General features: G+C 44.3%; 2 protein-coding genes across 5 annotated transcripts in view; both read right to left on the reverse strand.

Annotated features, from left to right (window-relative positions):
• Positions 1-50: 50 nt before the first annotated feature.
• LOC124005222 lies at positions 51-11795 on the reverse strand. Its single transcript, XM_046314265.1, has 10 exons — positions 11724-11795; positions 7664-7735; positions 6938-7148; positions 6757-6840; positions 5912-5948; positions 5389-5663; positions 1856-4927; positions 1372-1625; positions 944-1031; positions 51-813 (listed from the first exon to the last, which is right to left on the reverse strand). Exons 7-10 carry the CDS (start codon positions 3147-3149, stop codon positions 656-658), a joined length of 1794 nt encoding a protein of 597 aa, XP_046170221.1. The 5' UTR covers positions 3150-4927; positions 5389-5663; positions 5912-5948; positions 6757-6840; positions 6938-7148; positions 7664-7735; positions 11724-11795; the 3' UTR covers positions 51-655.
• Positions 11796-12124: 329 nt separating this feature from the next.
• LOC124005221 (serine/threonine-protein phosphatase 6 regulatory ankyrin repeat subunit A) overlaps positions 12125-27352 on the reverse strand; it is a 40457-nt gene continuing 25229 nt past the window's right edge. For 3 of the 4 annotated variants that reach the window (XM_046314264.1, XM_046314263.1, XM_046314261.1), the window contains 20 exons: positions 25211-25353; positions 24778-24990; positions 24315-24393; positions 22446-22560; positions 22040-22186; positions 21642-21710; positions 21372-21512; positions 21040-21151; positions 20806-20832; positions 20556-20630; positions 19867-20068; positions 19274-19361; positions 18936-19053; positions 18508-18727; positions 17478-17649; positions 17187-17332; positions 16994-17076; positions 16836-16918; positions 16610-16701; positions 12125-13943 (listed from right to left, as the gene is read on the reverse strand). In XM_046314264.1, coding sequence (XP_046170220.1) covers positions 13651-13943; positions 16610-16701; positions 16836-16918; positions 16994-17076; positions 17187-17332; positions 17478-17649; positions 18508-18727; positions 18936-19053; positions 19274-19361; positions 19867-20068; positions 20556-20630; positions 20806-20832; positions 21040-21151; positions 21372-21512; positions 21642-21710; positions 22040-22186; positions 22446-22560; positions 24315-24393; positions 24778-24990; positions 25211-25353 — 2618 coding nt within the window. In that variant the 3' untranslated portion in view covers positions 12125-13650. The remainder of the gene's footprint in view (positions 13944-16609; positions 16702-16835; positions 16919-16993; positions 17077-17186; positions 17333-17477; positions 17650-18507; positions 18728-18935; positions 19054-19273; positions 19362-19866; positions 20069-20555; positions 20631-20805; positions 20833-21039; positions 21152-21371; positions 21513-21641; positions 21711-22039; positions 22187-22445; positions 22561-24314; positions 24394-24777; positions 24991-25210; positions 25354-27352) is intronic. The other variant, XM_046314262.1, reaches the window with a different exon arrangement.

Below are 27352 nucleotides of genomic sequence, written 5' to 3' on the forward strand. Positions count from 1 at the left end.
AAAGCTGGATTTGTCACAGGCATACGAGCAAGTACAGTTTAGAGGAGCGATTTAAGCACTATCTCACCATGAATACACATAAGGGCTTGTTTTAAGGTCAACAGGCTTCCTTATGGTGTTGCCTGTGCGTCATTTTTCAGAAAATGATGGTTCAGATCCTACAAGGTATAGAAGGGGTAATCTGTTATATTGATGATATGCGTGACACAAGAGCACATGAGAAATCTTGAAGAAGTCCCAAAAAGACAAAGTCTGCAATATGAAGGTTAAAAGAGAGATGTTCTTTCTTCCAGAACAGCATAGCCTATTTAGGTCATGTGATAGATGCAGAGGGGATACACCCCATGAAACAGAACTGAAGCTATTGAGAAGGCTCCCGTTCCTAGAAACACCACTGAGTTCAGGTCTTATCTTTCCTTCCTTAACTATTATGGCAAATTCATTCCAAATCTAACTACCATAGTTAAGCCTATGACCGCTCCACTGCAGAAAGATGTAAAATGGGAATGGTCCCAGAAAAGCCTATGTGTCTTGGCATCCTGAAAAGCACATCTACTTAGTACATTTACATTTAAGTCATTTAGCAGACGCTCTTATCCAGAGCGACTTACAAATAGTAGCCAGGTGTTAGTTCACAACAACCCAGAGCTACCGCTCATACTAGCCTGTGGTGCTTCACTGGTAGGTGTGGGGATGCAACAACCCTGACTATTAGATGTCGTTTACGGGACTGGGACTCCTGGGGAGCAGGGGCCAGTGTGGTTGTCAGGGCCTCCTTGGGTGGGGAAGTGGATGGAACCTCACACTCAGCATCTGTGATACGAATATTTCATAATCAGAAAATTAATGTGTGTATCTGTCCGCCTGTATCTGTAGTTGTCGTTTTAACAAGCTGGCCATAGTGTGATACATCAATATGACAGCATCGATGCTTATCACTTACCCTGTGAAATAGGAGTCTCTCTGAGACGTTTGGTAGGCAAAGAATCCTGTTCAGGGTGGCTCTTCGGTTCCCCTTTTGTCTTGTACAGCTGTTGACAAAACACATCAGGACAACTGAGCCTGTGTAAAATAACTGTCGTGCACCCAAAAAGACACCCTATTGACTATGTAAGGCACTACTTTTGACAAGGGTCCATAGAGCTCTGGTCAAAAGTAGTGCACTATATAGGGAATAGGATGCGATTTGGGACACAACCATTGACTCTCTCCCATGTGTATTAGGATTGTATTACAGCGGCCTCACTCAACCTCCTAAAGACAATGACAACAGCATTGTTCTAATGCAGAGACAATAGGGGTTTAGTGAATCTGTAGGGTACATTTCAGCCCTGCCTTACAGAGGTAATCTAAAGACACTGAGCCCTCTACCTTAATCCTGATCTTTGGAATCTTGACAATTTTGGGTAGGAAATGCCACTTCCTGTTCTTCTTAGTCTCTTCCCCCCTGGCAGAGGGAAGGTGGGCCATGCCGTCAGCCTTTAAATTAGCCGGGCTAAGGCCCCTGGCAGGGAATTCCTCAGTAGCATTAAGGTCAGCCACAACACCATGAGTGATGTCACTTGCGGCATTGCTGGTGTCTAAGTAAGAAGAGCCAGTTGGTGTGACCGACCTGGGTACAATAACTGGGAGAAAAGGACGCAACAATGGAAATCAGTCACTGTGCCCCAAAAGGCATTCTCTTCCATTTATAGTGCACTACTTTTGAACAGGGCCCATAGGGTCAAAAGTAGTGCACTAAACATTGAAGGTGCCATTTTGGACACAACCAGTGAAGTTTACATCATAAAATGCAATGTAGTGAGCATCATGTTACAATGAAGTCCTATGCAGATGAAGAGGTACTTTCACTTACCATCATCCATTGCAGACTTGGACAGATCAGTCAGGCTGTCCATCACCATGTCTGTCATCAACTTGATGACCTGATCCAAAACCCTGTCAGCGGTGGGTGGCATAGGCCTACCCAAACACTGTCCCAGGAGTCTGCTAACAGAAGTCTGGGCAAAGCTGTAAATGAGCTCTGACGCATCGTCCTTTGACAGCTTCCTCAGTGCTGGCTTTGGCAGAGCTGGTTGAGAGAGGCTTCTGTGGCCAGTCGTGGATTGAAGCTGGCGGCTTATGGTTATCTCCTGAATGAGACCATGGACCTTTGCGATCAGGTTGCCAGACGCATCTTGAAGGGCTTCAATTGACAGGAGCCTATCCAGATTTTCTTCTGCTGAAGTCATCTCCGGGTCGTCTGTCTTCAATGTGTCCATTATAGTTTTCACTATGATACTGGTGTCAGATATGTTTATTTCTTGTTGATTCACAAGCGCTGACTGTGAACCTGTCTTGTCCATTGCGTTAGAGGTATGGCATTCTGTCCTTGTGATCTCATTGGCAGCACTCATGTCAGGCAACAGGTCAAGGCTCTCCAGTAGCGAGTCTAACATGTTAGTGGCTACCAGACACTCCTCACTTGCATTCTGACCAACAGATGAACTCTCAGAGTTGGCCAATCTGCACTTGATCACATTTAGGATCAAGCTGAGCGTCTTCTTTGCAGTTTTGCTAAAGCCTTCTTGGCTGACTGCCACCGTTCCGTCTTGTAGAGCCACAAGAGGTTCACAACTTGCACTCAATCCACTACCATGGAGAGGAGAGGTTCTCTTCAAACTGGTGTTGCTCACAACTGACATACTCCTGGTAGGCAGAGTGACATCCTCACTGCATGTGTTAATTACACGGTGGTCTGTGGAGGAGCCACTCGAAGACACAAGGGCTTTAGACCTTTTAGTCAAACTAACTTTTGAAAATGGCTTCTCACTTCTCACAGACGGAGGGCGGCTCCTGTCCTTAACAAGAGCAGTGTCAGGGGACTTTGAGCATCTGAGTGTCTCCACAGGGGTCGAGTCCAGCACATCTTTGGCTATGGTGACTGACACGGGTGGAAAAGACAAAAAGACATTCAGTCTATCCTTTACTCTGTGGTACATGGTTTGAGCAGCATCCAATAAGGTGTCAAAGACAACTCTGGGATTGAGCTGGGACTGCAGCCTTTTCTCTCCTAGTGGGAAGGAGTCTGCGTCCTCCACTATGTACTGGGATAGACTTTCAAGGTCTTGCATGATCATATTCACTATCTTCAGTTGTAGAAACCACATGGTGTGAGAAGGTGCTGCTAGGCATGCTCTGTGGCAAAGAACAGTTTGCTTCGCTAGCAGCTCTGAGAATGAGCTCACGCACAATCTGTTTGGCCGTAGCTTGGAACTCAGCACTGTGAAAGCTCTGGATGGAAATGTTAGAGCTTCTGCTGGCTGCACTACGAGATCGCGTGAGTTTGGCAATCTTGGCTGAGGCTCTCCAATTTCAAAATTGAGTCCATCTTCTGGTTGAAGTCTCCACCCTCAGCACCGAGAATACCTTTTTGATGACTTCTTTAGTGTAGGTGTCGAGGGTGAGCTGGTGGGCTGAGGACATTGAAGAGGTATTAATGTCTGTCTTCTGTACAGGAGATACCTCCACAGTTGTCTCAGTTACAAGTAGTCCAATGTCATAGAGCTCAATTTGGATAATTTTTCCCTCAGTGAGAAGGTGAGGGGTGAAAAGCTTCCTCAGATTGTCCAGGGTTTTGGTATAAATCTTCTGGGAACCTGAACTCACTTCCATCCAGAACATTTTGCGACCTGATTTCGTACGCATGGAGGTCTTATAGACCTCCAGATACATCATGCAGGTCGGAAATAAATCCACCAAATTGATCAGAGGATGCATCCTCAATATTCTCTGCGGAAACGCAGACAGACAGAACTTCCGACAGTTTCCCACAAGTGTCGGTTTTATCCAGCACGCCAGTATATGTCACAGCTGCATCCTGAATGACCTGAGTGATGCATTGCTCAGCTTTGACGATATACCCCTCCACTGGTTGACCATGGAGGATGTCAACTTTATCAGCAGGGAGCACATTCTGAATACTCACATTCTCCTCTGATGGGCGTGGGCTGTTGAAGATAATGCTCTCAGTGATCATGTTAGAGGAGGCGAGAGATGAGTCGAGAAGCAGAGACCTGTATATTGTCGAGGTGGACATCTCTGGGTGCTTTATCATAGCAGCCTCCTCAAACGGCCACGGGCCCTGGAGTATGTCTGGGATATCCATGTCCTCAAAGGTCTCTGGCTAGTTGCAACAGCAGAGCTACAACACAACTGCTTCAAGGTGGAGTCAGAAATAGATGACAGATCTGTCATGGACATGGTGGAGAGTTGACTCTCAGAGACAAAGGGTCTGAGTTTGACAGACACCTGTCTGACCAAGTCCCCAGCAAGAGCTCTAATATCTATTGCTCCACTAGCTGAGTTGTAGGAGCAGGCACTCTGTAGCCTTGACGGGCTCCTGCTATCCAAAAATCCTGTTATCCCAAAAACCTCAAGTACAAGATCCACAACATCGGATGACACTTCTGTCATTCTGTTGTGGGACAGAAATTGACTTGGATGAGACTTGTGGCCGTGCGCAATATGCTCTATGGCATGGGAATACATCTTAGCAAACACCACGCTTAGCATTTCTTGGGCAAACTGCTGACTTGCTGAGATACTACCAGACAGCGGACATAGAGTTCCCTGACTGAAACTTCGCATTAGCTCAGCCAATCTAGAGTTGAGAAGGTTCACAGCCAACTCCACAATACCCATCATAAACTTGGTGTCCGTTGGTATTTTGACAGGTCTGTATTTCTCCCGTCTACTCCAACTGGACGACAGTACGATGTCACTCTGCGACTGGCCTCTCTGGACCATGTTGAAGACAGAATCCTCAGAGATTCCAAACACAGAACTCAGTGGTACCGAGTGGGGTCTGTGTCTCATCTCTCTATCACCACCCTCAGGTGAGGAGACATATCGCTCTTCGTCATCACTCAGCAAAGAGGTCATGGACCTGCAGAATGCACAACAGAAATGAAATAGTACATGGTAACAAAATAAAAAACATGATCCAAGAATTTGGGACACAAACTCAACCTTGTTATTGTTATTCAAAAGAAGCATTGTGAACCATCTCAAATGACACACGACCAAATATTAACATTTAGAGTAAACCTTTTAGAGTGGTTGTGTAGTATTTCTTGCTAAGTGGATCCGGAATGGATATTTGTACTTATGATAAGGGACATGGGAATAATGTTTTTAGAAAGACCTACAAGCGGAGGGGAAAGGGGTAGGTACCTGTGAGAGGAGGGGATAGGGGTAGGTACCTGTGAGAGGAGGGGATAGGGGTAGGTACCTGTGAGAGGAGGGGATAGGGGTAGGTACCTGTGAGAGGAGGGGATAGGGGTAGGTACCTGTGAGAGGAGGGGATTGGGGTAGGTACCTGTGAGAGGAGGGGATAGTGGTAGGTACCTGTGAGAGGAGGGGAAAGGCGTGGGAGTTTGTGTGCTTCAAGCAGTTCCAGAACTGGTGCGTCTACTGGGTCCACCACAAAAGCTGAATCTGACGCTGCGGCCAAGAGAGGTCACTTCTCTAGCCTCATTACTTCCTGATCCAGAAGAGCTTGACGAATCAGAGTGCCTGATCTGCATAGTGAGGTCAAGGGCAGGAACGACCACAGTGCATGTAGACTCCATCACACAATTTGTAATATCCATGCACCTAGCACTAAACTCATCTCTGCTCATCTGAAATGTTAAAAGACCATACAGAGTTAGTTTGTTAACGGAGCTGCACTGCTGCACCATGTGTTTACTCAAGCTAGTCAATTAAAGCAGTGGTTCAGGATGTTCCACAATGCTGGAAAGGGGGGCCTGAGTAAAAAAAGTTTGGGAACCTCTGAATTAAAGGTCCTGCACGATTTCCACCAATAAGAGTTTGGAATGTTTGGTCCATCTTACCAACATGAACTACTTTAGAAGTGACTATAACTCACCCCGGCACGCATATTCTCACTCAGCAGATTCCAATGGCTGAAAAGTAAATAAAAAAAGGTACACAAATAAACCACATGATATTACCTCTATTCTCTTAGATTACGTTATGGATGGACCTCTAGGGAAGTAGGCCACATCCAAACATCCCTGATTGGTCATTTGATCAGTTGAGTCCTTTGTATTTGCCTGAGACTATGGGAGAATCTCAATCTCCTCACCTCCTTCTCAAAAACCCATTGGACGAGAAGGTCAAAGGGGAGGGCTTTCTCGTCGTCCAAGGGGTTTTGAGAAGAGAGGGTTCGAGGAGAATGCAATTGAGATTGTCCCTATGTCTGCATCCCAAATGGCCCCTATTCCTTAAATACAGAACTATTGTTGACCAAGGCTCTAATAGAGAACATATCTAGGGGAAGCATCTCTAAACAGCCCACCCAATCTACCTACCTCATCCCCATACTGTTTTTATATACTTTTGTTTTTTTGCACACCAGTATCTCTACTTGGACATCATCATCTGCTCATTTATCACTCCAGTGTTCATCTGCTATATTGTAATTCTTCGCTACTATGGCTTATTTTTTTTGCCTACCTCCTCATGCCGTTTGCACACACCGTATATAGACTTTCTTTTTTTCCTACTGTGTCATTGATTTGTTTATTGTGTTATTGGCATGTTTATTGTTTATTACATGTGTAACTGTGTTGTTGTCTGTGTCACACTGCTTTGCTTTATCTTGGCCAGGTCGCAGTTGTAAATGAGAATTTGTTCTCAGCTAGCCTACCTGGTTAAGTAAAAATGAAATAAAAAATAAAAGATGCATGGGGAAGCCAAAGAGCAACTTACCCATCCTTCATGTCCTGCACAAAGGTGTGTAGGTCTGGATATCTTCAGATCAACCTGATTTAACTCACTCTCTCCTTTGGCCTCCTAGATTAGAAGACCTTTATAAGCTAAAGCTTGGGAAATTAATTTAGCATTTTAATCTTCACTGCGTCATTAAAACACAAAACGCAATGCATCATACCTCCTGTGACTGAGATGGGATGACAACAGCATCGTCCAACTCACTCTCTCCTTCAACCTTCTGTGACTGAGATGTGCCATCTGTCTTCAGATCAGCATCCTGCATCTTAATTTCTCCTTCATCCTCAAGTCACAGAGTTGGGATATCTGTCTCTAGAACAGCCTCTTCCAACTTGGTCTGTCTCTCAACCTCTCTGTGATCTTTATCAGATCTAGATACAGAAAAAGGAATCTCTCTAAGGTCACTATCATGTGAGTGTGAGGATGTGTTCCAATTATAGAATTAGAATCATAGAAGTAAAATGAATCATTCTAGAATTTGAATAGAATCACTCATTCTATGGTCCCAATACTATGAGATGACTCGGCCTATCCAGAGTCATATATTTAGAGAATTCTGCCAACTTTTAGGCATGACTCCATGTTAGCGCCTTTCATTTACAAGTCAATTATAAAATAATGTTCGGTTACATAGCATTGTTAAAATGTCAATATTGCCCATGGGGAGCCAGCTCTCATATGGATATCTTTGATTATACTGTGTAATGTATACATATTGATGTAAATGCAACATAATGCAGATATTTGAATGTCCCAACTTACCAAATACATGGCTCTGGGCCTACCTCTCCATAGGTGGCGATCTTTGACCTACTACAGAATCTGTATTTGTAGGCCTATGTGATCCTGTAACCAGTCACATGTGTCATTAGTGTAAATCACTTACCTGTCTTCTTCCTTCATAACATCACCGTCATTGATGGGGTCACCCAGGTCTATGAGGGTGAGGTCATTCCCACTGATTACAGAAAGACAGCACTTATTTTGGCCGGAGCCCTATAGAGTATCACAGTATGAGGCATAATACCCATAAAACCTAGCGGTCAAACAGGGAAATGGTTCCAATTGTTTTTCCACCATTCCATTCCATTTTCACAAAATAAGGGCTGTGGTTCAGGTAGGTTAACCCTGGTGTGACAGTTTGATATCTGTAAATCTCTAGGTCAAGGTGACTTTTATCAATATATTCGCCTGTATTTACCCAACATGGAATGCTAATGTGGTTATCATAAAGAACCACAAATGTCATTACAATCATGCTAATGGAGACAAAAGTTAATCAAGAGATTCTTACTATCTATGTTAGCTAAATGTAATGAATACATTGGCTACATTTCTTTAAAAATTGACAACTCTGGACTGTTAAGTGCAAGTTTTAAATAGATGCAAAGGTGTCAGATAGAGATGAAGTTTAGGAGCTTGCAGGGATTTGTAGTTTTGCATGTCTATTTTGATGCTAATTAGCATTTTATAATCTGAGATGAAATAGAGCCGAAGTATATAAAAGTCACCTTGTCTGTGAGAGATGTACATGGTTATAAAAACGTCACGCCAGGGTAAGTCTACACGAAACACAGCTATAATTTGGTGTGTTTCTAAAATCGCCTATACGAGAAATGGAGGAAAAACGATTGGAACCATTTCCCTGTTTGACCGCTAGGTTTTATGGGTATTATGACAACTTTACTGTGGGGCTCTTATCACTGGTTGGTTGTTTAGCAAGAAAACTTGAATGCAACTATGTGGCAAAATAAAACCGTGCTTGCTTAAACAATATTTTGTCTCGATGTTTATTGCAAACAAATACATTTGCACAATGAGTCCTTGTCTGAAATACATTGTTACAGATGTTGTTGGTTAGCTAGGTAGTGAATTTTAACCATTGTGTAGCAAGCAGTATGATGTTGTTCCCCTAGCTTATGCACCAAATTGCACACAAGGACCAATTCAAATAGGTCAGGTCAAGAGGGGATGTTAATAATTTGATAATAATCATAATTCAGTGTATTTATTTATTTAATTACAGCTGCATAGCTAATGTTTTTCTTTTGTTTACAAACACTTTTCCACATCAATATTGTACATACATGTGATTGTAAAAGTTGTGTATATTTTGGTTTGGTCTATCGCGGGTTATCTGTATTTCCGTACCCCCTTATTGTTCTTTTGCCTGACCTTCGGCTAGCAAGGTATGTTGTCCTTGGCTCCGAAATGGTTCTATATAAAACCGTGGTAATGTTACACAATGTACTGTTATGCTACCATACGTTTGTTATAATGTGGATAATATAAAGATTTATGTTAACTAGTTTCACAAAGCTCGCTAACTAGGGTATCTATTGTAACTTGTGAGTACTTGGGACAGTGTTTGAGTGTCCATGTGCTTGCGCAGGTGCACGCCCAGCCTCTACTGTGATAGTTCCAACCCGTCTGTTGGCCTATCACAGTAAAGAATACTGTTTTACATACGTCTTGTCAGTTCTCTGTTCTGCCCTGCGTGGTATTACAGTGAGCCCGTATACACTAAAGTTGCATTTGCCATTTATTACTTAGCTAATAAAAAATACATAGTATAAAATCGGTGACTCATTGTTATATTTATCCTGATACCAGATTTGAATTTACGCAACCCTAACAGTTAACATGTGTCTTGTCTCTTTGTGTGCAGGTATGTATTTTACTTTGTCCTAATTATGTCCCGTATAATTTTACTTGTATTGTATGGTGTGCTGTTGCGCATTGAATGTGTGCACGCAGCACCTGTTATTTCCTTTTGGCGCTCTTTTGCCTGACCTTTGGCTAGTAAGGTGCCCGAGAGCTAGGACCACGCCAAGGGTTAACATAATGTGTGTTGTCTCTTCGTGTGCTGGGCAAATAAAAATAATTCAACTAGCAGACCTTCAGTTGTGGCAGCGTCCTAATTAAAAGTACACAACGCAGAATGAACCACACGCTACAATTGCAGACATATCAGTCAAAATACCTCCAAACAAGTCGTGTTATCAATAACAAGATACGAGCTGAAAATCTACGATTCTCCACACGCAGTTTATTGTTGCTAGCTGAGGTTTAGTCATAAGATACATGCATTCAGGCCATTGTTTTTCGTGACGTCAGCCAACCTGTGTATGGCTCTTGGATATAAGTAATGCATCCAGTAAAAGCATAACTTACATATTTAGGCATAACCATTACAAAGGATCAGAAGTCTTGAGGCTTTACTAACTTTTAACCCTCTTATTAAAAAAACCCAGAAGAAACTAAATCAATGGCTACAGAGGGACTTATCTTTAAAAGGTAGAGTCCTAATAACCAAGGCTGAAGGTATCTCTAGACTAACATATGGTGCTCTATCTTTATATCTTGACCGTAAAATAAGCAAGGAGATAGACCAGATGCTTTTCAACTTTCTTTGGAGAAACCGTACCCATTACATTAGGAAAACTGTTGTAATGAACACTTAAGAGAATGGTGGACTGAATTTTCTGGATTTTACTACTTTAAATAATACTTTCAAGATCAATTGGATAAAACAATTCCTAAGAAGACCCACTTCTATCTGGAATTTTATCCTCATCATGTCTTCTCTACTTTTGGTGGCCTTAACTTCATGTTGTTTTGCAATTATAATATTGACAAAGTTCCAGTGAAACTTTCTGCTTTTCATCGGCAGGTTTTCTTGTCATGGTCCTTAATTTATAAACAATTTTTCTCCACACAGATATTATATATGGAATAATCGGGATATATTGTATAAAAATACCTCTGTTTTTAGAATATTGGTTCAGAAATAATATCCTATTGGTGAGCCAACTGGTAAATGCAGAGGGTCTTTTACTCAGTTATAAAGAATTCTTATCACTTTACAAGGTCCCTGTAACACCTAAAGATTTTGCAATTGTTTTAGATGCCATTCCCTCAGGTGTTGCTATGTTATTCAGGAACATGTCAAGACCTGACCCTCAGAGCCTACCTTCTATTGACCCTGTTGACTCATCAGTAGGAAAGATTTGTTTCTCTTTTGGTCCATTCAACAACAGAGCGATACGATCCTTGTTTCAGCAGGATGTTGTATCTATACCTTATGTCATGCCTTATTGGAATGGATTTATTGATATCTGTTGGAAAAAAGTTTGGATGTTGCCACAAACATACCTACTTGTTAACAAAATTAAGGAAGTTTCCTTTAAAATTATTCATAAATATTATCCTGCCAACCACTATATGAAGAAGTTTAAGGAAAACATCAACTCAAATTGCTCCTTTTGTAATGACCACCCAGAAACAGTTGTGCATCTTTTTTGGCATTGTATGCATGTAAGAAAACTGTGGCAAGACATCAGTAGGTTTATAATTTAACACTATTGTGGAGAGATGTACTGTTTGGATTCTTTACATACAATAGAAATAAGCGGAATCATTTTTATGTAATTAATTTCATTATTCTTTTGGCCAAATTTCATATACACAAATGTAAATTTACAAACAGAAAACCACATTTTCGTATCCTACAAAAAGAAATTGAACTGTATTTTAAGACGGTTAAATGCTCTACTAACAAAAAAGCTGTTAGAATTGTAAGTATATGCATGTCCCTTAAGGTCCTTGTGTAATTGTAATGTGATATTGTACCCCCTAGCTCGATTGTCCATTGTTTGTAATCTATGTATGCTTGTGTTCCCTCATGTGCTTTATGTATTGATTTGTTGTTAATAAAAATAAATAAAAAATATATATATATAAGTAATGCACTAGCCTACATAGGGAATAGCGTGCAATTTACGACGTAAATATGAGGGTGGTGTTATAGCCCTTGACCCACAGCAGATTCTAACGTACCTTTAACCAACTGTCAAGACTCCCCGGCCATAGACTTTGTCGTTTTTTATAAACAATATTTAATCCACAGTAATATAATTGAGAATTAAAAAATATAACATGCCTACCTTGAACACTTTCTTCTCCATGTAGTTGCAAAATCTGCACATTTCCTTGCCAAAATGAACGCTCCTCCAGCACGAGCGAGAATCAGACAACTGCTCCCGCGGTTTCTTATCAGTGAAGACTAACAATGCTGTACAGATTTGGGTTGAAAGCTCACCCATGGAAATCCTGCGAGTTGTAAATAAATGTAGGTTATTATTGCCCTTAAAGTAATGTTGAGGACACAATGCAAAATAATATACATAACCCACACCGTTAGGCCAAGGTACATGCAATTTATCACTGCCAATAAGAGACCATTCTTGTTCCTAGTAGCCTTTCTTTTGGGTTATTGGCACCAGTCATTGCCTGACACCTAGAAATGGACTTATACTGCAGTTGTCACATAAAACAGAAACCATAGTTCATCATTAAATAACATAACTCATTTCTTTTATTACTCATAAAATATACAGCAATCTTCAGATAGTGAAATAATTCATGGAAGTTTCAAATTGTCACTATTTCATATGTACATGCTAGTTTCATCATTTTAGAAGATAGATAAGGAAACAAAACCTGTGAACCTCCTGTTCCTGATTTGATGAACATAGCAAATGTTTTGTACATATTTCCAGTTAAAATGATCTTCAAAAAGAGACACATGGGGACTTGAACAAGCAATCACATAAAAGGATTGAGTGGTTTCATTTTTTGAAGTTAAAGCAAGCAAAACCTGTCAAAAAACATTGATTATAAGATCAAAGACATAAGATATTTATTTTCCAACAGAAGAAAATCTAAATGCTGCTGTCCTACCATTGGTGTACAGTGTTTCTCCTCTCCAAGGGAGACATGTTTTCCACCTCACATGCCTCGGAATAATATCAGTGCTTTTCACAAACGTTGTAGTACTTAGTGTGCATCATTGTTTTCGCTCATACAGCTGCCCTTACTCTCCTAACCTCCCCTCAGTAACTAACGAAGGCACAAAATGACAAATATCACAAGAAAGAATACATGAATGAATAATTTACTTTCTAAAAGACTTTCTAGAGGGCAAAGGACAGGAAGGTTTAATAACACAAATGTAATATTTATCCATTTAAAAAGTCCTGTTGCTCACATACCGGTATGCAAAACTACATCCCAAATGGCACCCTATTTCCTTTAGAGTGCACTGCTTTTGGACCCTGTTCAACAGTAGTGTACTCTTCAGTATAGGGTTCCATTTAATCTTTGAAATTACTCATGAGAGCAAATACTACAATTTGTTGTTTCCCACAGAGCTTAAGACGAATGATTTTATTAAAATGTGTTCATAGAAAATAAATGATTTCCCCTCCCACATGGATTACAGACAAGAGGCTAGGTGCGTTCTGACTGTCTTTTAGTGTGCGGATAAACATGACAATCACTCTCATGAAACATCACTCATGTTTTTTCTCAGACCAATTTCTAGTAAAAACAGGTTTTAAAAAGGCTTCTTCCACATCTTTTGGTCCCTGTCTGTTTTGCTCTCAGTGAAGTGCTACTATCCCCTTGGACTACAGGTTATTGCCATCATAAGGTGTATGTCTGTCTGTTTGCCAGACAGTTTCTACCATTTAGGACCTTTGTGGGTAAAGGTAAAGATGGGGTATAGCAGCAGCAGTTCCTCTGAAGTCCAGTATCTGCTGGAAGGGAACCTGGTGGTACGAGAGGATGAGTGTGGGCCAGCCAGCCTTTTGCACCTCCCCCTCTCCCTCCTTTTCTCTATTTGCGGGACTCTTAAGGCTCCTGTGCGGACTGTCTTGGCTCGTGCCCTCCCAAAGCTGGCTATGGTGATTTAAGACACGGTGTGTGTAGGTGTGTATTTGTTTGTGGCCTCTGCCCCACTTCGCTGTCCATCCGCCTGCACTTGCCTCCCTTCTTTCTGGCTCCCCTGCTGGGCAGCGACCACCACCACTCTCAGTAAGTCTCCGAGTCTGAGTCGTTGAGTTCCTCATCCTTGTAGAAGCCTTCGTCGTGGCCGCGGTGGCCGATGTTGTTGAAGCTGCAGTAGGAGCTGTGTTCGCTGCGCAGCACGGGCAGGCTGTCGAAGGTAACACTCTTGGAGGGGCTGGTAGTGTAGTGGTTAATGGCACTGAAGGTCAGGCTGGGTGCCGGGGTGCAGGGGGACACGGGCATCATGGTGGCCAGGATCAGTGCAAGGCAGTCTGCCACGTCTTTGTTGGGGGCGCAGGCCAAGGCCGGCGTGTAACCTGAGGGGTACAAACAGAACCACAGAGGATAACTTCAGGAGCATCACTGTTTACAACACTACTTTTGGTGAAAAACATTAAATAACTTGGCATCTCCTAGCCTGGTGTTAAGACAATTTTATTTAACCAGGTAGGCCAGTTGAGAACAAGTTCTCATTTCCAACTGCGACCTGGCCAAGATAAAGCAAAGCAGTGCGACAAAAAAACAGAGTTACACATGGGATAAACAAAGTATAGTAAATAACAATAGAAACATCTATATACAGTGTGTGCAAATGGAGTAAGGTAAGGCATAAATAGGTCATAGTAGCAAAGTAATTACAATTCAGAAAATGAACACGAGTGATAGATGTGCAGATGATGATGTGCAAGTAGAAATACTGGTGTGCAAAAGAGCAGAAATATAAATAAAAACAATATGGGGATGAGGTAGGTAGTTGGATGGGCTGTGTACAGCTGCAGCGATTGGTGAGCTGCTCAGATAGCTGATGCTTAAAGTTAGTGAGGGAAATATAAGTCTCCAACTTCAGTGATTTTTGCAATTCGTTCCAGTTATTAGCAGCAGAAAACTGGAAGGAAAGGCGGCCAAAGAGGTGTTGGCTTTGGGGATGACATACCTGCTGCAGCGCGTGCTTCGGGTGGGTGTTATGATGACCAGTGAGCTGAGATAATGGTGAGCTTTACCTAGCAAAGACTTCTAGATGACCTGGAGCCAGTGGGTCTGGCGACGAGAGCATACAGGATGCAGTGGTGGTTGGTATATGGGGCTTTGGTGACAAAACGGATGGCACTGTGATCGACTGCATCCAATTTGTTGAGTAGCGTATTTTGTAAATTACATCGCCGAAGTCGAGGATCGGTAGGATAGTCAGTTTTACGAGGGTATGTTTGGCAGCGTGAGTGAAGGAGGCTTTGTTGCAAAATATGAAGCCGATTCTAAATTTAATTTTGGATTGGAGATGCTTAATATAAGTCTGGAAGGAGAGTTTACAGTCTAGCCAGAAACCTAGGTATTTGTAGTTGTCCACATATTCTAAGTCAGAACCGTCCAGAGTAGTGATGGGCGGGTGGGTGCAGGCAGTGATCGGTTGAAGAGAATGCATTTCGTTTTACTAGCGTGTAAGAGAAGTTGGAGGCCACGGAAGGAGCCGTATGGCATTGTTGCTCATTTGGACGTTTGTTAACACAGTGTCCAAAGAAGTGCCAGACATATAGAGAATGGTATCGTCTGTGTAGAGGTGGATCAAGGAAATACCCGCAGCAAGAGACACATCATTGATGTATACTGAGAAAAGAGTTCGCCCGAGAATTAAACCCTGTGGTACCCCCATAGAGACTGCCAGCGGTCCGGACAACAGGCCCTCCGATTTGACACACTGAACTCTATCTGCAAAGTAGTTGGTGAACCAGGCAAGGCAGTCATTTGAGAAACCAAGGCTGTTGAGTCTGCCGATAAGAATACGGTGATTGACAGAGTTGAAATCCTTGGCCAGGTCGATGAAGACCGCTGCACAGTACTGTCTTTTATCAATGGTGGTTATGATATCGTTTAGTACCTTGAGTGTGGCTGCACCCGTCGTCAGCTCGGAAACCGGATTGCACAGCGGAGAAAGTACGGTGGGATTCGAAATGGTCAGTGATCTGTTTCACTTCACTTTTGAAGATTTTGGAAAGGCAGGGCAGGATGGATACAGGTCTGTAACAGTTTGGTCTAGTATCACCCCCTTTGAAGAGGGAGATGACCGCGGCAGCTTTCCAATGAATCTCGGACGATACGAACAGACTAGTAATAGTTTGTTTTTTTTCTCGTTATTTTACCAAGCAAGTTGAGAGAACAAGTTCTCATTTGCATCAACGACCTGGGGAATAGTTACAGGGGAGAGGAGGGTGATGATTGAGCCAATTGTAAACTGGGGATTATTAGGTGACCATGATGGTTTGAGGGCCAGATTGGGAATTTAGCCTGGACACCGGGGTTAACACCCCTACTCTTACGACAAGTGCCATGGGATCTTTAATGACCTCAGAGTCAGGACACCCATTTAACGTCCCATCCGAAAGACTGCACCCTACACAGGGTAGTGTCCCCAATCACTGCCCTGGGGCATTGGGATATTTTTTAGACCAGAGGAAAGAGTGCCTCCTACTGGCCCTCCAGCAGCACCTGGTCTCCCGTCCAGGGACTGACCAGGACCAACCCTGCTTAGCTTCAGAAGCAAGCCAGCAGAGGTATGCAGGGTGGTATGCTGCTGGTGTTGCAGCAATGGCAGCAGGTCATTTTAGGGGGAGAGGGTCCAGATTGTCTAGCCCAGCTGATTTGTACAGGACCAGTTTTTGCAGCTCTTTCAGAACATCAGCTATCTGGATTTGGGTGAAGGAGAAGCTGGGAGGCTTGGGCAAGTAGCTGTGGGGAGTACGGAGCTGTTGGCTGGGGTAGCCAGGAGAAAAGCATGGCCAGCCGTAGAGAAATTCTTATTGAAATTCTCGATTTATTAGTGGTGACAGTGTATCCTAGCCTCAGTGTAGTGGGAAGCTGGGAGGTGCTCTTATTCTCCATGGACTTTAGTGTCCCAGAACTTTCCAAGCAGTGGATTAGAGAGAAACATTTGTGGACACATTGAGAAGAAAAGTACCAAAGAAAATGGTGTTAGCCTTACGGATCTTACCATTCTCATCGACTGCGAGCACGCTAGCACCCTTCGCTAGCAGCTCTTGCACCACCACGGTCAGACCATTTCTGGCTGCAACGTGTAACGGCCTGAGGGGAAAGTACCATCAGATTAGCCAGCAGAAAATTAGGATACCTCCAAAATGCCAGACTATTCCCTATATAGTGCACTTCTTCTGACCAAGGGCCCTATGGCCCAATTAATGCAGCTGAACCATACGTACGTCTGTAAGGCTGCGTTAGTCGAGTTGATGAGGTTCCTGTCTGTAATCTTCTCCAATATCAACAAGGCACTGGTTTCATGCCCCTTTAAAAACAGAGTCAAACATGTCAGACAAAATTCAAACCAAAGAGAACATCATGTTCATGTGGGGTTGCTCACCTTACTGCAGGCCAGATGAAGAGCAGTGTTCTTGACTGCATCCTGCAGGGTGAGCTCTGCTTTGGCACTGCTCACCAACAGCTCTGAGACAGAGAAACATAAAAGGAATTACATTAGGAAATTAAGCTACTTATTCAAATTGTTGAACTTTAGCCGGCTGGCGAGGCAAAGCGGAGGAGAGGGGACTGCATACCGACAGCGTTGGTTTGTCCATTCTCAGCAGCCATCATGAGGGAGGTCTTCCCGGAGGCGTCGGGGGAGTTGACCTGGGCATTGTGACCTAGCAGCAGCTGAAGACACTCCACGTGGTCCGTGAAGGCTGCCGCATGCAGTGGGGTCCTGGAGAGAGGAAACTGTTTTCATTGATATTGAGGAGTAGTGTTATTATCAAGTATAGTTTCTACAATCCCTCATCCAACCCCAGAGGTCGTTTTCACAACATTATTCTCCAGAAGAAAAGGACGTTGTCGTGTGCCGTAGTTACCGGTTCTTGGTGTCAGTGGCGTTGACAATGGCTGGTCCCAGAGTGTCAATCAACATTTCTGCAGCCCCCTCATTGTCGTTGATCACAGCACAGTGGAGGGGGCTGAAGGAGTTTCCCTCGGTCTTGTGGAAAACCTCCTGTTCCAGCAGCACCTCGACACACGTGTCATGGCCTAGTGGAAGATTTAATTCTAAATTAAATGAATCAAAGTAATACGTTGCTCTAGCGGGAAACATTACATACAGCAAAAAGATGACGTCACTGTAGACCACAATACCCTCAGAGAAAGCCAAGGATCTGACAATGGTGAAGTCACAAAAAACGTTTTAGCTACAACATATACTATGTCAATCCCTGACAAAGTTCTTTCAGTGTAAGCTCCACCACTGAGAGTCATAACCCTACTTCTCCCACAGTGTTGTAGTCTTGTTCATTCCCCCACATTGCAACATCAAGACCAATCTAATGCTTTTCAATCCACAAGAGGGGGTGAATGAGTGCACACTTCTTGGAAAAGAGAATAGAGCTCCAGTCCAGTTAGTACCGTTGTAAGGCCTGCCTAATTCAGGGACATGTTTACAGTGTTGGAGAGGGAATCAGAATAGAGCTCCAGTCCAGTTAGTACCGTTGTAAGGCCTGCCTAATTCAGGGACATGTTTACAGTGTTGGAGAGGGAATCAGGATAGAGCTCCAGTCCAGTTAGTACCGTTGTAAGGCCTGCCTAATTCAGGGACATGTTTACAGTGTTGGAGAGGGAATCAGAATAGAGCTCCAGTCCAGTTAGTACCGTTGTAAGGCCTGCCTAATTCAGGGACATGTTTACAGTGTTGGAGAGGGAATCAGAATAGAGCTCCAGTCCAGTTAGTACCGTTGTAAGGCCTGCCTAATTCAGGGACATGTTTACAGTGTTGGAGAGGGAATCAGAATAGAGCTCCAGTCCAGTTAGTACCGTTGTAAGGCCTGCCTAATTCAGGGACAGGTTTACAGTGTTGGAGAGGGAATCAGAATAGAGCTCCAGTCCAGTTAGTACCATTGTAGCAGGCCCAGTGTAGTGGCGTGTAGCCCTGGTTGTCTGTGATGACAGGGAGGGTCTCCACTGACTGGGCTGCATGTAGGAGCCCCCCCAGCACCCCGATGTGTCCAGACGCAGCCGCCAGGTGAACAGGGGTCCGCCCCTTACAGTCCCGAACTAGGAAGCTGGCGCTGTGCTGCAGCAGGGCCTCCACACACTCCTCATGACCAGTCACCGCCTGGTAGGGTGGCGAGACAAGAATGGAATTGATTAAGTCATAATCAATTATATAATAAGGAATCATAAAAAGGTATATTTGGGCATAATATATATTCCATGCTAGATCCCACACCAAAGCCATCCCTAGTAGTTCACTGGCCCCATCCCTAGATCAGAACAAGCCTCCCCCTCTCTTTCTGTGTGTGAGTGTGTACAACTCTCCTCACCCCTCTGTGTAGAGCTGTTCTGCCCCACTTGTCTTTGGCTTCTACGCTGGCTCCCTTGTTGAGCAGTGAGTACACACAGTCTGTGTGTCCGCTCAGCACCGATAGCATCAGAGGGGTTCTGATACACAAGACAACAGGTCATTTACAAACCGGTAATAACCAGGCTGAGTCCCAAATGGCAACCTATTCCCTATATGGTACACTACTTTTTACCTGAGCCCGTAGGACTTTGGTTTAAACTAGTGCACCAAGTAGGGAATAGGTTGTCATTTGGGATGCATTCCCAGTTTCAAAATCTATTTTTTTCAGGAATTGTATCCAAAACCTAATTGACTTACTGTCCATTCCCATCTTGAACATCCACGGCACTCTGGAGGTCAGCATTTCCAATCAGCAAACGCAAACACTCCGAATGACCGTTGGTTGCTGAAGGATGAACAGAGAGGATATAAGAATGTCAGATGATTGACCATTGGTAGCTAGAGGATGAATAGAGAGGATATGAGCAGATTGCTGGACGACAACCTTCACATGAACAGCTGGACGACTATAACCTTCACATGAACAGACAGATTTCTAGAACAGTGGTGTTGGTAGATGACATCCTCATGATGTTAACACAGCAGATAAAGAATTTTGGGGCTGAGGCCATCGAAGCCTGTCACCTGCTAGCTGTGTACCTGGCTCTGGATAGAAGTCTCCCCTGTGCACTGATCTAGGATCAGCTTACCTTCCCTAGATCCTCAATCATTAGTGGAGAACATGACAAAAAAATGACCTTCGATCAGTGTCTCGTGGGAATTTTCACACGATACCATGTAACATCCCTAGAGTGGACATTGTCGTCCTACCAACATGACCAAACAAATGGCCATCTTGGTCAGGAAAACTTTTTAATTACAGAAGCTCTATGTGATATCCTTATGTCTACCTGCAGCGTGGATGGGGGTCCTCTTCAGAGTGAAGTCTTTAACCAGGATGGAGGCTCCCTGGTTGATGAGGACGTCAACACACTCCACATGGCCTTTAAAGGCAGCCAGGTCCAGAGGGGTGCGCCCCTGGCTGTCCCTCACGTCTAGATCCAGCAGAGACTGAACCAGGACCTCCATAGCATGGTGGTGACCGTGGTACGCCTAAATAGAAATACAAACACGGTCTCAAGCAAAATCCAGTGGTACGCCTGAACAGAAATACAGTGCTAGACCTCTAAAGTGGACCAGTCTTTCAATCGGGAGCCCATTTTTGCTCCCGCCCAGCATCAACATCAGATGTTCCTGCCAAGCGTGGGATTGAGAAACAAACACTCTACTTCTCCTCTGAGGTTGATTAACTCAAATGGCAAATAAGGAAATCATCCTCATCATCACTGTGTAGAATATTCATGTATTTTACACTAATCAGGAATAGATCGGAATATGGTGTGTGAGTCTGTCTGGACAGTCAACTTCCTGTGGAAAATCTACACCATGCTTGCATCCCAGATAGCACCCTATTCCCTATGTAATGAACTACTTTTGATCAGGGCCTATAAGGATCTGGTCAAACGTAGTGTACTAAATAGGGAATAGGGTGCCATTTGTCATATGGAGACCACTACAGGAGCAGGTAGGCTTTACTCACAGCGAGGTGTAGAGGGCTGATGGGAGCTCTGACATCAGAGTCGTTCAGGATGTCTGTCCCTGAGGTTTCCATTAGCTGAGGAAAGACAAGAACGGCCAGTTCAGACTTGTAACATATTTACTTGGAAGGTTAGTCTAGTAGCATGTGTAACATGGTAAATCTCAGTGACCAGCCTCTGCAGACATACTGGGGTGTTGCATCCATACCTTAAACAAGCAAGTGTGAGGAAAAGTTACCAACTGGCACTTACCACATCTAAAGGTGTTTCACTTGCAATCTGGAAAAAGAACATCAAGAGTGACGACAAACATGCAACCACACCTTAAAACCTACTGAATAGCAATGACTATGTCCCAAATGGCAGCCTATTCCCTATATAGTGCACTACTTTTGACCAGAGCCCTATGGGCCCCACAGCCATTTGGGACGCAGGGAAAATGGTGTAGATACAGGGCATCTATAGTATCCTGTGGTTCTGACTCACCAGCTCCAGACAGAGGCGGTGTCCGTATGCAGACGCGTAATGCACTGCATTGTAGCCCTGATTGTCCCGGATCCCTGGGTTAGCATCGTTTCGCAGCAAATACTCCAAACACCTAGAGGTCAAGAGTTCACTAATCATTACACCAACATCAAGACAGACAGATAATCAAGCAGAGACACTTTTCCAAAGGAGACGTGGCCAAGCTTTCACACTGCCGATTGAACACTAGCGTGCATTCAAACACTCAACATACTCTCCAGACTACAGTGAAATGTGAAAGGTCACGGCACCACAACACACACACACAACAGTAAGAGGAGTGTGAGACGTACTTTCCGTCTGTATCGGAGGCAGCAGCATAGTGGAGCGGGGTGCAGCCCCTCTTATCCAGGTCGTTCACACTGGCCCCAGACCCCACCAAGGCAAACAGACACTGGTAGTTACAGTTGGCTGCTGCATAATGCAGAGGACTCCTAGAGGAACACAAACAGTCAACAGAAACAGCTGATTGGAGATGCAAAACAATATATCCAATAATAATTCCTATATTCCCCATTATCATAAAGAACAAATATGAAAGTTATTTGATGCCACAGACAGACCTTCCGAAGCTGTCCTTTCTGTTGAAGTCTGCCCCTGTGTTGAGCAGCAAATTCAGACAGTCCAGGTTCCTGGTAACAAGATATCAAGTTTAGAAAGGCCCTCTGAGCTATCAGGTGCATGTTAACAATGAGAGAACCTGAAAGAAAAGAGAAACCTGTACACTGCTCTTGCTAGCATCACTGTTTTTATTAAGGCTAATAAAAGCTAGGATAAAAACAGTGATACTAGCAAGAGCAGTGTGCAGGTTTCTCTTCTCTTTCAGGAAGATAAAGACATTTTAGTCAATACCACCATAACATGGAGCCATATTATACAGAAATGATACTGCAGGAGGAGAGGGTTTTCCAGGTCATGAACTACATATTCCTTGGTGTAAAGCCTGGACCAGTCCACTCACCCTCCAGCTGCTGCAGCATGTAAACAGGTCCTTCCAAAGTCGTCAGGGGTGTCTATATCAAAGCCTGATGAGAGGAGCTTTCGACAGCAGTCAGAGAAACCACTGAGAGCAGCCAGGTGGAGGGGGAACATCCCATGGACGCCTCGTCTGCAACAACATTTTATACTTTAAGCAGACACTCTTATTCAGAGCGACTTCCAGTTAATTCAGCTGAGTTTAGAAACAGCAGCACATCACAGTCCTCATTAAACCCTACTGCACACTGCAATGCCCAGTCTATCAACCACCCACACACCTCAATGGAGGCCATTTCATGTGTTGAGCAGAGAGTCTCCAAGTAGGAATTCGGTCAATGACAGAATTGCAGATGCATGTTGCAGTATTGCTGGAAACTGTGTTCTCTTACTTGGCTGTGTCAGCACCGTTCGTGATGAGTGTATTGATGAGTAACTCGTGGCCGTAGCGAGCAGAGATGTGCAGGGGTGTGTTTCCATTCTTATCTTCACAGTCGATCTCAGCACCTAATACACACACATAATCAACCACTTGACCCTAGAGGCATCACGTAGCTAAATGTTCAACCACGTTGCATTAACATTGCTCTATGCCACTGTATCATAGTTTGAAGACAAAAAGACAAGATGCTGAAGAGCCTACTGGTTCATATATACACTGCTCAAAAAAACAAAGGGAACACTTAAACAACACAATGTAACTCCAAGTCAATCACACTTCTGTGAAATCAACCTGTCCACTTAGGAAGCAACACTGATTGACAATAAATTTCACATGCTGTTGTGCAAATGAAATAGACAACAGGTAGAAATTATAGGCAATTAGCAAGACACCCCCAATAAAGGAGTGGTTCTGCAGGTGGTGACCACAGACCACTTCTCAGTTTCTATGCTTCCTGGCTGATGTTTTGGTCACTTTTGAATACTGGCGGGGCTTTCACTCTAGTGGTAGCATGAGACGGAGTCTACAACCCACACAAGTGGCTCAGGTAGTGCAGCTCATCCAGGATGGCACATGCGAGCTGTGGCAAGAAGGTTTGCTGTGTCTGTCAGCGTAGTGTCCAGAGCATGGAGGCGCTACCAGGAGACAGGCCAGTACATCGGGAGACATGGAGGAGGCCATAGGAGGGCAACAACCCATCAGCAGGACTGCTACCTCTGCCTTTGTGCAAGTCGGAGCAGGAGGAGCACTGCCAGAGCCCTGCAAAATGACCTCCAGCAGGCCACAAATGTGCATGTGTCTGCTCAAACGATCAGAAACAGACTCCATGAGGGTGGTATGAGGGCCCGACATCCACAAGTGGGGGTTGTGCTTACAGCCCAACACCGTGCAGGACGTTTGGCATTTGCCAGAGAACACCAAGATTGGCAAATTCGCCACTGGCGCCCTGTGCTCTTCACAGATGAAAGCAGGTTCACACTGAGCACATGTGACAGACGTGACAGAGACTGGAGATGCCGTGGAGAACGTTCTGCTGCCTGCAACATCCTCCAGCATGACCGGTTTGGCGGTGGGTCAGTCATGGTGTGGGGTGGCATTTCTTGGGGGGCCGCACAGCCCTCCATGTGCTCGCCAGAGGTAGCCTGACTGCCATTAGGTACCGAGATGAGATCCTCAGACCCCTTGTGAGACCATATGCTTGTGCGGTTGGCCCTGGGTTCCTCCTAATGCAAGACAATGCTATACCTCATGTGGCTGGAGTGTGTCAGCAGTTCCTGCAAGAGGAAGGCATTGATGCTATGGACTGGCCCGCCCATTCCTCAGACCTGAATCCAATTGAGCACATCTGGGACATCATGTCTCGCTCCATCCACCAACGCCACATTGCACCACACTGTCCAGGAGTTGGCGGATGCTTTAGTCCAGGTCTGGGAGGAGATCCCTCAGGAGACCATCCGCCACCTCATCAGGAGCATGCCCAGGCGTTGTAGGGAGGTCATACAGGCACATGGAGGCCACACACACTACTGGGCCTCATTTTGACTTGTTTTAAGGACATTACATCAAAGTTGGATCAGCCTGTAGTGTGGTTTTCCACTCTAATTTTGAGTGTGACTCCAAAGCCAGACCTCCATGGGTTGATAAATTTGATTTCCATTGATAATTCGTGTGATTTTGTTGTCAGCACATTCAACTATGTAAAGAAAAAAGTATTTAATAAGAATATTTCATTCATTCAGATCTAGGATGTGTATTTTAGTGTTCCCTTTATTTTTGTTGAGCAGTGTATATTCTGTTGAGAGCATTCACAGAGACTCACCATTCTGGATGATGGCTTGAGATCTGGAGAAGCGTCCGTGGATGGCCGTCATGTGGAGGGGGGTCTTTCCATCTTTACTCTGCAGAGAGAGAGAGACAGTCTGTGCTGCTGACCACAGGTGGAGGTGCGCTTTATTGCATTTAGTTTGTATTGTTAAGATTAATCCATTGGTATCTGAATGTATTTGGTCCAAGTCTACTAAGCGGTGTGCTACATCAGTGACCCAAAGTAGTGCACTATAAAAGGAATAGGGTGCCATTTGGGATGCAGCTCTTGTCATCACAGCTTCTAACTCTGTAGGCCCTGGTCAAAAGTAGTGCACTATAAAGGAAATAGGGTGCCATTTGGAATACAAAGAGTGTCAGCACGGCTTCTTACTCTGTGGGCCTTGGTCAATGGTAGTGCACTACATAGGGAACAGAGTGTCATTTGGTACAGACAGTTGATCATCCTGTCTCATCACCTTGATGTTGACGTGGGCCCCGTTGCCCACCAGCAGCTCCAGGCAGAGCGCCCCGTGGCGCGAGGCGGCCGTGAAGTGGAGCGGGGCGAAACCCTTCTCGTTCACCTGGTTCACGTTGGCGCCGCACTCGATCAGCTCATTTACCACCACGTCCTGGCCGTTGTAGCACGCCACGTGAAGGGGGGTGTTACCGTACCCATTGGGCTCATTTATCTGGAGGGAGAAGAGGGAGGAGAGTGGGTAGAGAGATAAGGGGGGATAGAACAAAACATTTCTGATCAGATCACTTGGTTAGGAAAAACCCCTGACCCGACACACTGGGTCCAAAGGAAATCATTCTACAACACACTAGAGCTCCGTCTTTTCGTGGAGTTGTAATTGAACAGTGACTACACAGTTGAATGCGGGGAGGTGTATGTATGCATTGACTCACATCCACCCCAAGGTCCAGGAGGTACTTGACCACACTGATCATGCCGCTGGAGGCTGCAGAGTGGAGAGGGGTGTAGGCCTTCTTGTCTTTACAGGACACCTCTGATCCATGAGAGGCCAGCAGTTTCACCACCTCAATGTGCCCTATGGGGGGAAAGAGAGTGTGAGACAGAGCGAGAGAGAAAAGAGAGAAACAGAGGTTAGTTTACAGTGGTACACAGCACCACAAGCAATACCTACATGTTAGTTTAACTGAAACCACCTTAACATACTTAGTCCATCATTCTGACATAACACACTAGAGGTGGACCATACATCTGAGCTGTGAGGCTATCACACAGCCAATTCATTCACTCACTGGGATAAGGACATTTGTATTTATTATGGATCCCCATTAGCTGCTGCCAAAGTTTATACAATTTTCAAACATTTGATTCTCAGATGTCACAACACATTGTGTGCTCTCAGGCCCCTACTCCACCACTACTACACATCTACAGTACTAAATCCATGTGTATGTACAGTCGTGGCCAAAAGTTTTGAAAATGACACAAATATTAATTTTGTGTGATAGCAATTTGCACATACTCCAGAATGTTATGAAGAGTGATCAGATGAATTGCAATTAATTGCAAAGTCCCTCTTTGCTATGGAAATTAACTGAATCCCCCAAAAACATTTCCACAGCATTTCAGCCCTGCCACAAAAGGACCAGCTGACATCATGTCAGTGATTCTCTCGTTAACACAGGTGTGAGTGTTGACGAGGACAAGGCTGGAGATCCCTCTGTCATACTGATTGAGTTCGAATAACAGACTGGAGGCTTCAAAAGGAGGCTGGTGCTTGGAATCGTTGTTCTTCCGCTGTCAACCATGGTTACCTGCAAGGAAACATTGCCATCATCATTGCTTTGCACAAAAAAAGGCTTCACAGGCAAGGATATTGCTGCCAGTAAGCTTTCACCTAAATCAACCATTTATCGGATCATCAAGAACTTCAAGGAGAGCGGTTCAATTGTTGTAACAAAAAGGCTTCAGGGCGCCCAAGAAAGTCCAGCAAGCGCCAGGACAATCTCCTCAAGTTGATTCAGCTGCGGGATCGGGGCACCACCAGTACAGAGCTTGCTCAGGAATGGCAGCAGGCAGGTGTGAGTGGGTCTGCATGCACAGTGAGGTGAAGACTTTCGGAGGATGGCTTGGTGCCAAGTAGGGCAGCAAAGAAGACACTTCTCTCCTGGAAAAGCATCAGGTATATACTATATATACACACTGATATTCTGCAAAAGGTACAGGGATTGGACTGCTGAGGACTGGGGTAAAGTAATTTTCTCTGATGAATCCCCTTTCCAATTGTTTGGGGCATCCGGAAAAAAGCTTGTCCGGAGAAGACAAGGTGAGCGCTACCACCAGTCCTGTGTCATGCCAACAGTAAAGCATCCTGAGACCATTCATGTGTGCGGTTGCTTCTCAGCCAAGGGAGTGGGCTCACTCACAATTTTGCCTAAGAACACACCCATGAATGAAGAATGGTACCAACACATCCTCCGGGAGCAACTTCTCCCAACCATTCAGGAATAGTTTGGTAACGAACAATGCCTTTTCCAGGATGATGGGGCACCTTGCCATAAGGCAAAAGTGATAACTAAGTGGCTCGGGGAACAAAACGTTGATATTTTGGGTCCATGGCCAGGAAATCCCCCAGACCTTAATCCCATTGAGAACTTGTGGTCAATCCTCAAGAGGCAGGTGGACAAACAAAAACCCACAAATTCTGACAAACTCCAAGCATTGATTATGCAAGAATGGGCTGACATCAGTCAGGATGTGGCCCAGAAGTTAATTGACAGCATACCTGGGCGGATTGCAGTGGTCTTGAAAAAGAAGGATCAACACTGCAAATATTGACTCTTTGCATCAACTTCATGTAATTGTCAATACAAGCCATTGACACTTATGAAATGCTTGTAATTATACTTCAGTATTCCATAGTAACATCTGACAAAAATATCTAAAGACACTGAAGCAGCAAATATTGGAAATTAATATTTGTGTCATTCTCAAAAACTTTTGGCCACAACTGTATAGTGCCATATGTGTGTGTGCGCATGCATCTGTGCCAATGTTTGTGTTGCTTCACAGTCACC

Source organism: Oncorhynchus gorbuscha, linkage group LG19, assembly GCF_021184085.1.
Source record: "Oncorhynchus gorbuscha isolate QuinsamMale2020 ecotype Even-year linkage group LG19, OgorEven_v1.0, whole genome shotgun sequence".
NCBI lineage: Eukaryota > Metazoa > Chordata > Actinopteri > Salmoniformes > Salmonidae > Oncorhynchus > Oncorhynchus gorbuscha.